The sequence below is a fragment of the Eptesicus fuscus genome, chromosome 4 (assembly GCF_027574615.1).
Source record: "Eptesicus fuscus isolate TK198812 chromosome 4, DD_ASM_mEF_20220401, whole genome shotgun sequence".
Classification (NCBI taxonomy): domain Eukaryota; kingdom Metazoa; phylum Chordata; class Mammalia; order Chiroptera; family Vespertilionidae; genus Eptesicus; species Eptesicus fuscus.
In genome coordinates, this window is record NC_072476.1 from 83,673,698 (window position 1) to 83,684,758 (window position 11,061).

An 11,061-nucleotide genomic window follows, 5' to 3' on the forward strand; every position below is an offset into this window, starting at 1 on the left:
GGTGGTGGCAGGGGCCACGCCTCTGTGATTTGCCAGCCGTGGAGACTGTTTTGTTACATTTTTAATGCTGACTTGTCCTAAAATTAGGAACAGAAATAAATAGGATGTGTTTTTACCATGTGGCTGCGTGTCTCTACAAGGTCTGTTGTGGCCAAGGACATCTCCTGCACATGTCACCTACGTCACCAGGAAGCCCAGCTCCTGCAACCTGAGGGGACGTGGCCGGGACAGCGGGGCCTCGCTCTGGGGTCCACATCCACGTCAAACACCTTCTGGTAAAGTCAGGCGAAGTCCCACTGCTCACACGCCCCTCACCTGCCTGACTGTAGTGGGTTCCACCCTGGGAGCTGAGGCCTTCCCATCCCCCACCCCTCTGAGGGAGGCTCAGAGCGGGCAGCTGCCTACAGCACCCTGAGGGAGCGTCCACACCCCCCACACACTCACTCACATGCCACGCACCTCAGCGGGTCCTTTCCTCCCACTGCCTTTCTCTGCCTCTCCCCCTCCTTCTCTTGCTCTTTCTCTCTTCCTGTCATCTTTCTCTGTGTGTGTCTCTCTGTCTCTGTATCTCTGTTCCAGCTGTGACCCTCCCAGCCCAGAGCTTGTCCGGGTGGCCTGTGAGCTAACCGCTCCAGCGCTGCCCCAAATGATGGTGGTGTGTGTGTGTGTTGGGGGATAGAAGCGAGTTAGTCATTTAATAATCATTTAACAGCCATCAATGCCCAGGTTTTGTAGGGAGGAAATATTTCCCCACCCATTTTAGTAACAAGAGACAGATTAACAAGAGAAAAGCAAACAGGTTTATTTAACATAAATTTTAGGTGACATGGAGCCCTCACAGGAAACGAAGACACAAGGGCATAAGCCCAAGCGTTTCTCTGCTAAGTTGAGTAAAGAGGCAACTGTGGAAAAGTAAAGGAAGACAAGTTACTTAATGAGGTCTGTTTGCTCAAATTCTCTGGCCTGACCCCCATCCCTCCTGGTGCAGGAAGGGTGACTTACATGCAGCTTTATTTCATTTTTTAAAATATGTTTTTATTGATTTCAGAGAGAGGGAAGGAGAGGGAAAGAGAGAAACATCAATGAGAGAAATACTGTTCGGCTGTCTCCTGCACATCCCCTATTGGGGATCGAGCCCACAACCCAGGCATGGGAATTGAACCAGCGACCTCCCGGTGCTCAGGACGATGTTCAACCAACTGAGCCACACCAGCCGGGCTCACATGAAGCCTTAGCTCCTGCTTTTCGGAAGAAAGGGGGAGGTTAGCACCTGCTGTTGTTCAAGTGCCTTTAGCTCAAAATAATCCTGATGCCAACGTGGCATATTGGCACATCGTGCTCTGCCACCCTTCAGAGTGAAGAGTGGAACACCGCATCAGGGAGGCAAGGCAGCATGGCTCCCAGGGCCTCCCATCCAACCTGCAGCAGCGCCTGCCTCCTGGGTCTAGGGTCAGAGATGAGGACACTGCAGGGGGGCGGGAGGGTGCTGAGCCTGCATCTCCCAGCTGCTGTCAGGCAGGCCCACAAGGGACTGTCTGCATGTCCTCCCAGCTCACTCAGACCATGGCTCCCTCCCAGGGAAGTGGGGAGGCCACAGGCTGCACCGGGTCTTTGGAGAGAAAAAGGAAGAAAAGGGACAAAGCCAAGTGTTGATGCCTTATGGGGCTGGCACAACAGTTGTCAGAGGTGCCTACCCCCATCCTTGGTACTAGTCCCTATTCCCAGAAGTAAGGCCAGGGGGGACTCCAGCCCCAGAGGTTCTGTGAAATGTTAGCCCAAGGCTGACCTTGTTCTGTGCTCTTGTAACTGGGGACGGGGTTAGAGCTGGGGCAGATGTGCTCCAAGGAGACTGCCCCAGGACCAGCTTTACTACGCTCCCAAGCACAGGCCACCCACCCCTGCAGTGGGCACAGGCGGCAGTTTTCTGGGGCCCAGACCTCCCCTGACCTAAGCACTCAGCTCTGCTTTCACCAGCTGAGCTCCACGAAGATATGCCGGCTGCCGCCAGACACCTCGCCCAGAACCAAACAGGCACCCAGGACCAAAATAACCATCAGATGACACAGGGCTGGCCGGCCACCTCCCTCCCAACGGCAAGCTGCTCCCAGCAGCTGCAGCTAAAAATAGGGGAGGGCATACACGTGTCTTCGGGAGAATCACAAGGGGAGAGCACGGTCCTGCCATTGCCACCGCAGGTGGGCAGGATGAAGTCACTGCGCTTTGCTTCTGCGGAGGCCCTGGCGTCCCACCCCCAGGTGGCCCTGCAGAGCCTGGACAGCGTGGCCCACAACCTCTACCCACTCCTCTTCAAAGCCAGCTACTTGCTGGAGCGGGCGGAGGTGATCCGAGCTCTGCTGCAGCGGTGGCCACTGGAGGAGTTCCGGCTGGGCGCGCTGCTGGGGCCCAGCACAGACCACGCAGGCGACCTACGAGACCGGGCCTGCCGGGCCTGCCTGGAGGCCTGCCTGAGGGGCCTGGCGGACCACGTGCTCCAGGGCAGGGGCCAGCGGCGGCTGCAGTTGGCTGACCTCACGGGAGTCCGAGATGTGCAGGTGCAGCAGTGCCCCTGCGGGCGGGCGCTGGGCCGGTGGGGCCGCACAGAGCTGCTGGCCAGGACCTGCTGCGAGCTGCAGGCGGACCCCCGTGCCGCCCAGCGTTCTGTCAAGGTCCTGGCTGATATCTTCGTCACCGATGGAAACTTCCAGTTGGTGGTGCAGGCCCTGGGGCCGGCAACTCCCGCCCCACTGCGCCTGCGCTGCCTCTCCTTCCGGGCGGACAGCCTGGACCCCGGCCAGCTCCTGCAGGTGCTGTGCCTGGCGGGGCCTGGCGAGCTGCGCAGGCTGCAGGTGGTGCACAACGTGCGGCTGCACGCGGGCCACGTGCAGCAGCTGCTGGCCCAGCTGCACTTCCCCCAGCTGGTCTCACTCACCCTGCCTGCCAAGGCCTTTGACCCGCCCCCTGCCTGCGCCCCAACTACCGAGGGTGAGGACCCCCTCCTCCCCTCCATCGCCTGGGAGCTCAGCCAGATGACCCAGCTCACCGAGCTGAGTGTGGCTTTCTCCACACTGACCGGGAACATCCAGAAACTGCTCGGGTGAGTCTGGGGTGACCAGAGGGAGGTGGCAGGGCGGGTGCCGTCTCTGCTCACAGCCTCTTACCTGGGTCAGGGTGACTCGGGACCCTCTAAAGCAGAAGATGCACCAAGGAACCCGATAGATAATGGGACCTTGTTACTTACAAGAGGCCCAAAGCAGCAGGGGCCAGACTAGGCCAGTGGTCAGCAAACTCATTGTCAGCAGAGCCAAATATCAACAGTACAACGATTGAAATTTCTTTTGAGAGCCAAATTTTTTAAATTTAAACTTCTTCTAACGCCACTTCTTCAAAATAGACTCGCCCAGGCCGTGGTATTTTGTGGAAGAGCCACACTCAAGGGGCCAAAGAGCCGCATGTGGCTCGCAAGCCGCAGTTTGCCGACCACGGGCCTGGGGAAAGGGGCAGGGAATGTAGCCCTGGGAACTCACAGGGGACTGTTTTCAGTTAGTAAGGTAAAGAGAAAATGACTGATAAGCAAACCAATAGCACAGAAGTAACTACATTAGTGTATTAATTACTTGTTATTGTAACCAGTTACCCCAACACTGGGCTGAACAAGCTTGCCTCTGGGTTGCTTCTGGCTGTTGGTGGTGGACTGTGGTCTCCCTGAAGGCTTGGCGGGCGGAAAAGTGGGCGATCTGCTTCCAGGTTCACTCACCGGGCCCCGGGCAGGTGTCCTAGGCGCCTCTTCACGCAGGCTCTCCACAAGCCTCTGGCTGCTCCCCCCCCTCCCCCCCCAGAGCCAGAGCGCCCCGGGGGGAGGGTGTCCTTGTGACCTCCTCTCGAGTGTGTCCTCACTTTTGCATATTGTGTGGGTTAGGAGCCACAAGAGGGGGAGCACCAGGCGGCTGTCAGGCCACCTGCCATGAACCTACTTACAAAAATGTATAGAAAATTGAACTTCTCATTTCTTGAGCCAGGGAGTATGAGGAGCCCTTTGCTTACAGGTGTTTCTCTTTTATGCACGTTAACCCAGAACTGCCAGCCCAGGTGGCTGGAGGCCACACTCCCTCTCCTCTCCTGCAGGTACCCCGGCTCCCCCAGGTCACCCATCTCCGTTCCTCCCCCCCAAATCCGCCAGGTAGGGGAATGAGTGCTCCCTTCCTCCTGCCTGCCACAGGACATCAGTCTCCTGCACAGAAAAGGTGGCCGCCAAGCCCACCACAAGTAAAACTGACGGGTGACCAGCTCTCTGGGACCTTCAGGACAGTCCTACATTTGGCTGGCTTGGGTCCTCAGCCCAGATGTGCCTTTGTACTGGGGGAGTGTGTCCCACAGCCAGAGGGACCCGACACAAGCCTGGCAGGGCTGTCATGTTAGCTCAGCCCCTGATTTGCCTTCTCATCGCCCGGCACACCCTGGCCCTCCACTGGGTGGAGCCCGTGCTCCAGAGCGTACTGCAGTCGGGCTGGTTGCTGAGCGCCTAAGGTCCCTCCCTGGAAGGTCCAGGCACACTTCTGAGGTCCCTTTGAGTCTGAGGAACAGTCTCCTGCCCAGTAGTGGAGAGGGGACCCCAGGTGGGGATGTGGCAGGGCCAGGGGCCAGCAGGGAGAGGGGTCAGCAGGGAGAGGGCAGTGTGAGGGAGGTGGCAGGGGAAAGGAGGAAAAGAGGGAAGGGCTCCAGCTTTTCCTGAGTGAGCAAAGCCCCGGAAGTTCTGAGCAGGAAGGTGGATGATCTGTGTGTATCCACAAGGGTCACTCTGACCTCTTTGGCGCACACAGTGCACATGGGTGGAGGGTTAAGGAGACCCGCATAGGAGGCGTCAGGCCTCCTCGACCGCTAGGTTTTGTGATTCCTAGGAGGATTTAGTACAGCGTAGTCCTCACAGCTGTGATTGATTAAGAAAAAACACAGCACAATTGCAGAGGGAAAGGCACGTGGGACAGGGCTGGGAGGCCTGGCAGGAGCTCCCAGGTCCTCACCCAGTGGAGTCCCCGGACTCAATTTATCCCTCGGCACCGTGTAGGTGCCCTCTACCAGGGAGCTAGTTAGATGCCACTGTTGTGGGAGCTGGTAGGCGGGCTCTTCAGCCGGGCGCACACCCAGACTCCGGGTCCCAGAAGGAAGCAGGGGCTTGGTAGGAACCAGCTTCTTGGTGCAAACAATCCAGGGCCAGGGACCACCCAGCCCCCAGTCCCATCCCCAGGTGCAGGCCTGCCACGGTGGACAGGCCCGTACTGATGGCCCTTTTGTACACAGCAGGCCCTGCCAATCCCGAGAGGAGAGGACTAGGCTAGGACCATCTGTGAGCAGGGCCGGTGGTGAGCGGAGCTCAGGCCTGGACTTGATGTGAGGGAGGATTGACAGGATTTCCTCGTGGGTGGGTGTGGCATGAGAGAAATGGAAAGAGAAACATTCACCCATGGAGCCCAGCAAGGATGCAGAGAGCACGCTGTGAAGTAGACAGCAGGTGCTCAGCTGTGCAGGCCGATGGGCAGACGCCAAGCACCGAGCGCACACATAGTACAGGTGCAGGAGGTGGGAGGTGGGAGGTGGGAGGGGCGGCAGCTCCAGCAAGGGGATGGGCAGGACAGCAAACTGGACCCCGTGCAGCCTCCTGTGCTCAGCGCTCACCTGGTGACACCAGGCACAGGTCCTGAGTCCCGGGGATGGCTGGACCGAGAACACGTGTCTCTCACAGGACCCCGTTGTGCATGCTCTTCCTGACTTTGAGGACCGCAGCCCAGAGCAGGGTCACACCCCGGCTCTGTGTTTATTGATGTGGGGCCACCTACATCAGGAAGGGAGAGCCTGGACTAGATGGCTCCAAGGCCCTAAAACTGTGTGGCTTCCGCTCTTGAATGAAACCTGGGCATCTCATTTCCTGCTAGTTCACACGCATCTCCCTGTCCCAACCAGTTTGTGAGCAAACATTCTCTGCAGAGACCTCTGTGGTCATGTCCCCACCAAGAGTGGTGACACAACAGATTCATCCTTGTAGGAGCTGTGGTCAAGGCCAGACCTGTCTTTGGTGAAGTGAACTCTTCACTACACACAGCCACACCACCGTCTCAAGGATGCAGCCTGCCTTCCCGGCCCCAAAACAGCCGCAGACAGTAGATGAATGAGCGAGGCGGTGTCCCAATAACAGTTTGTTCGTGGCCGCTGAAATTTCCTGTCATTTTCTCATGTCACAAACTATTCTTTTGGTTTGTTCAACTCTCGGAGCCATTTTCGCTCTCAGGCTGAACGAAAGCAGGCAGCTGGTGGATTTGGCCCCGCAGTCCTGGCTGCTGACCCCTGAGACAGAGTCACCTCGTCGCCCCCAGAGCTCCTCCCCGGGGAGCCTCTCACCTCTGCTGTTTTCCACCCGCCTGCAGCCCCCTAAGGACCCCGCTGAGAGCTCTGGACCTGGCCAACTGCTCCCTGAACCACGCGGACATGGCCTTCTTGGCGGACTGCACCCATGCCGCCCACCTGGAGGTGCTGGATCTCAGCGGGCACAGCCTGGTCCACCTTTTCCCTTCGACCTTCTTCAGGCTGCTGGGCCGGGCCGCGCAGACGCTGAGGGTCCTCACCCTGGAGGAGTGCAGCATCGAGGACCGCCACCTGAGCACCCTGATCCTGGCCCTGAGCCCCTGCCAGCAGCTCCAGGAGCTCCGCTTCCTGGGGAACCCGCTGTCGGCCTCCGCCCTCAGGCGCCTCTTCCTGGCTCTCTGCGAGCTCCCCAAGCTGCGGTGGGTGGAGTTCCCGGTGCCCAAGGACTGCTACCCTGAGGGGGCCGCCTACCCCCAGGACGAGCTGGCCATGTCCAAATTCGACCAGCAGAAATACGACCTGATTGCCGAGGACCTGCGTGGCGTGCTGCTGCGGGCCGGCCGGGACGACATCCAGGTCTCCACGCCAGTCTTCGGGAGTTTCGACCCAGATATTCAAGAAACAAGCAACGAACTTGGTGTTTTCTTGCTGCAAGCTTTCAAAACGGCCCTAGAAAACTTTTCCAAGGCTCTGAAACAAATGGAGTAGGTGGGCCCTGCAACGGGCACGGCGGGTCTCACCTTCCAGCTGATGGATCCGTGACCCCGGGGTCGGCAGCTTGGGCCCAGTGTTTGCGCCCTCACTGCCATCGCCCAAAGCATTTCTTAGTCCTGGCACCTGTTAGGCGCTATAGGAGGCGAAGCCCTGCCTTCCCGTAGATGTGACACGAGGTCACTTTAGGCTCAAAGCACAGCGGGCATGCAGGAGGGGGAAATGCCCCTGGGTCGGCACAAAGAAGCACCAGGGACTGAGAGTGGCTGTCCTGGTCATGGCGCACCCCGGGCTGCGTGCGAGGTGCAGGCTGGTAGTGGTGGCGAGGAGATGGGAGAGAGGACATCAGCTGGCCTGAGAGGGAAGAAATGAGAGTATATGTCACAACCAACTGGGAAAAGAGTGAAAGTGAAGAGCATGGGAGCCCCATGCTGCCCCACCCCCTCGCTTGTCCACAGTGCTGACGCTTACGAGGTCTGTTTGAATATTTACAGCAGCCAATCTAGCGTGGACTGTGGGCTTTGGTTATCAATGGCTTTTGTCTAGTTTGAGGGGGTGAGCAGTGCCCAGGCTGCTGGCTGAGCCTGAGAGCACAAGGGGAAGCAGAGGGCCTGCAGGAGGGTGTCTGCGCTGCAGGGAAACCACAGAGCCTGCAGTGCCCTCACCCTGCTGCCCTTAGCCTCTCAGGCCCTGAGGAGGACGCTCTGCTCTGGTCTAAGGGAGCTGTCCTGGCGCTCGAGAGGAGGACGCAGGTGGACTTGGTTTCCACAAGCTCTGATTTGTGCAAAGGTGATTATTAGGATGATTAAATACAAATAAAACAGAAGTGTGTCTTATTCAGATATGATTTTAATTTCAATGCGATTTGACTTAATTTTAATTTCAATGTGATTTGAAGTTCAGAATTTTTAAAGGAACCTATGAAATAAAACATTTTTTTCTCAAGATAGAAGCTAGTACCTGATCTGGCCAAATCCTCCTCATGCCACAACCATCCCAGTTGCTGCCCCCTCCTCTAGTGTGCCCCTCCCCAGGTGCTCCCACCCCTCCCCAGGTGTGTCCCCACCCCCCAGGTGTGTCCCTACCTGGGTACCCCTGCCTCTTTCTCCAGGTGTCTCCCATGCCTTTCTCCCACGATGGAGTGGGGCCTCTGGGGTTGGATCTCAAGAGGGAGAGCCATCTCAGGGGTCTGCCTGCTGAGGGAGGCAGGAACCTTCCTTCCACTGAGTGGGCAGAAGGGGGAGGGAAGGGGTGACCTCCCATCAGAGCTGGTCTCTGCTTACCTGCTGCATGCCTCAGCTCCGTCATGCTGGTAGTCTCTGGAATCCTATTCCAGGCACATGGAGTTTGCTATTGTAAGAAGCTCTCGGGGAAAATGATTTGATTCTGCGAAGAGCAGAGTAGGATCCACTGTTTGGGTCTGTGGAATTCTCTTGATGACAGACTTAGCCTCTGAGTGCCAGCCAGGTGGGACCCTAGCACATGTGTGGCTGAGCCCGGCAGCTGTGGTACAGAAGGGCCCGGGGTTGCTGAGGTGACCTGGGACCTGGGATTTGGGGCAGGGCAGGCACACAGGTGTGTGCTAGTGGCAAATGTGCCCTGGGGCCCTAGGGAACAACCCATTCTTATGAAGCCCAAGAGGCTAGAGGCTCAGGAGAGCCACCATGAAGCCAAAGGAGCAGCCTGAGCGGGACCGTGCCTCTGCCCGGTCCCAGTGCAGCAATGAACATGTTCCTGTGGACCTGCTCAGCCCCAACCCTGAATGTGCCACTTCCAGCCACGAAGGATTTTCATTGCACCTGCTCAGCCTGCAACTTGTGGCTCTGACAACTGTGGCAGCAGCTGTGGTGGGTTTTTGCCAGGGTCCAGGAGCAGAGGATGTGGCCCCCACACAAAAGCAAACTGGGCATAAGAAAAGGCACCCAGAAATGTCTAATCACTGTGCTGTACCAGGGGCCAGACAGGTGAATCGAATGGAGACTTGATGGGAACACCATGTTGGACACTATGGGGACCACTGTGATGGATACCATGGGGACCACTGTGATGGACACCATGGGGACCACTGTGATGGATACCATGGGAACCACTGTGATGGACATGGAGAGACTATCATCCTGTACACTGTGGGGACCACTGTGATGGATACCATGGGAACCACTCTGATGGACACTGAAGGACCACCGTGATGGACACCATGGGGAACACCATGTTGGACACCATGGGAACCACTGTGATGGACATGGAGAGGCTATCAACCTGCACTGTGGGGACCACTGTGATGGATACCAGGGGGACCACTGTGATGGACACTGAAGGACCACCATGATGGATACCACGGGACCACTGTGATGGACATGGTGAGACTGTCATCCTGTATACTTTGGGGACCACTGTGATGGATACCATGGGAACCACTGTGATGGACACTGAAGGGCCACCGTGATGGACGCTGGGGGGCCACTGTGATGGACACTGGGGGTCAATCTTCCTGGACTTGTGGGTACCAGCATCTGGGTCACGGGGACACTGCCCATGCTGCCCCTTCGTCCTTTGTAGTGGGTTAAGCATTGTTTTTCCTCGTGGAGTTCAGCACTACTTCCTGTTTCCCATCCTGGCAAAGAGGGCACAGATTCAGGGGCTTCCACCTGGTCCATCCTAACCACTCTTGTTCCAGACCGTCCTTTCTATTTACATATTCAGACGGCTCTTGGGCTATTCTTTTTCTCCATTTTAAGCCATTTCAGTTCAATAGTGTTCCACCATAATCGCACTTTATCCAGACACCATTTGGTACATCTGTGAAGCCATCAAATGCCACCACATTGTGTGAACATTTCAAACCTAATATCAATTTTAAAAAGATAGATGGCTTCAAATTTACACTCAATTAAGTTTGCTGATGGAAGGCAGAGGTGCCATGCAAATACAGTGTGGCCGAATTTAATTTTCTGTAGAAAACTCGTCTTCCTAATCTTACAATCTAAATTGATTTGAATTATCTGAACATACTTATCTAGCTGTTGAAGGGGGTGAGGCTGAGAGCATGTTGGAACTTAGAAAACACAATGAGGATTAACAATTCTCCTTGAAAATCACTCGCCTACTAAATGCCTGGGTGTATTTTCCTTAAAGTCAAAACCAAGAAAAAAGCATTAAGTAGCTTATCCAAGGACATGTGACAAATCAATGGGTAACAGGAACTAGAATATGCACCAGATTTCACCGAAGACATCACTTGCTCAGATCAGTGGTGGCCATACAGCAGAAAGACATTCTGAGCCTTTAAAGAAGTGTCAGACCACAGTGACCAGAACTCAGGAGCTCCCGGTAGAGCCAGGGGCAGAGGACCAGCACCCATGTCTTCAAATATATTTTTTATTGTTGATAGTATTACAGATATCTCTCATTTCCCCCCCACCAGCACTCATTTTAGGGAACTTACTGAGGCAGCTTCCTCATCTCTAAAATGGTTCTGAAAATTTAAACAACATATCAGCATAAAATACAGAAGGTTCAGTGGGCAGTATGTACCCAACGAAGAGTAGCTCTAATGATTACACCCTACAATTTAACAGAAGTTCCCTATAAGCTTCATGTTTTTAATGTACATCTTATTGCCACATAGACAGACAAGCAGGCAGGCAGGGTGGAGACAGGATTTGAAACCAGATGGACCTCAACCCAGTGCCACTTTCATAATTGCACAGAAGTTTCCAGCAGCTCTGGAGCCAAGCTGCCTGGATTCATACTGGCTCCAACATACTGCCAGGATGACCTTGGGCAGGCTAACTTCTCCTGACCTCCATGCCACTTCCCTCCCCTGTAAAATGAGGACGGGCAGAAGAGTTCACACAGCAGGCCCGAGGCTGTGGTCCTCTGAAAGGTCTGCTTACAAGGTTGGCTCGTGGCTGGCATCTGGGGTCCTGTGTTTTGGAAGAGTTCCCACCACTAACTAGTAAGAGTGCTTTGGACTGAACACTTCCTTCTGGGAGT

The 11,061-nt window shown here is 56.0% G+C and overlaps 2 protein-coding genes across 2 annotated transcripts in view; both read left to right on the top strand.

Moving 5' to 3' along the window:
- Nucleotides 1–585, top strand: part of PLEKHG4B (pleckstrin homology and RhoGEF domain containing G4B) — a 56,327-nt gene extending 55,742 nt beyond the window's left edge. Inside the window, exon 23 of the mRNA XM_054714351.1 lies at nt 580–585. Coding sequence (XP_054570326.1) covers nt 580–585 — 6 coding nt within the window. The remainder of the gene's footprint in view (nt 1–579) is intronic.
- A 1,616-nt stretch (nt 586–2,201) lies between these two features.
- On the top strand, nt 2,202–7,964 carry LRRC14B (leucine rich repeat containing 14B). Its single transcript, XM_008161836.3, has 2 exons — nt 2,202–3,094; nt 6,417–7,964. Exons 1-2 carry the CDS (start codon nt 2,205–2,207, stop codon nt 7,060–7,062), a joined length of 1,536 nt encoding a protein of 511 aa, XP_008160058.2. The 5' UTR covers nt 2,202–2,204; the 3' UTR covers nt 7,063–7,964.
- Nucleotides 7,965–11,061: the final 3,097 nt, after the last annotated feature.

What these genes read in the sequence shown, in the direction of transcription:
- LRRC14B (XM_008161836.3), top strand. Translation starts at nt 2,205, where the DNA reads ATGAAGTCACTGCGCTTTGCTTCTGCGGAGGCCCTGGCGTCCCACCCC. An exon ending in AACATCCAGAAACTGCTCGG is followed by an intron (nt 3,095 to 6,416) that starts GTGAGTCTGGGG and finishes ACCCGCCTGCAG; the next exon opens with CCCCCTAAGGACCCCGCTGA.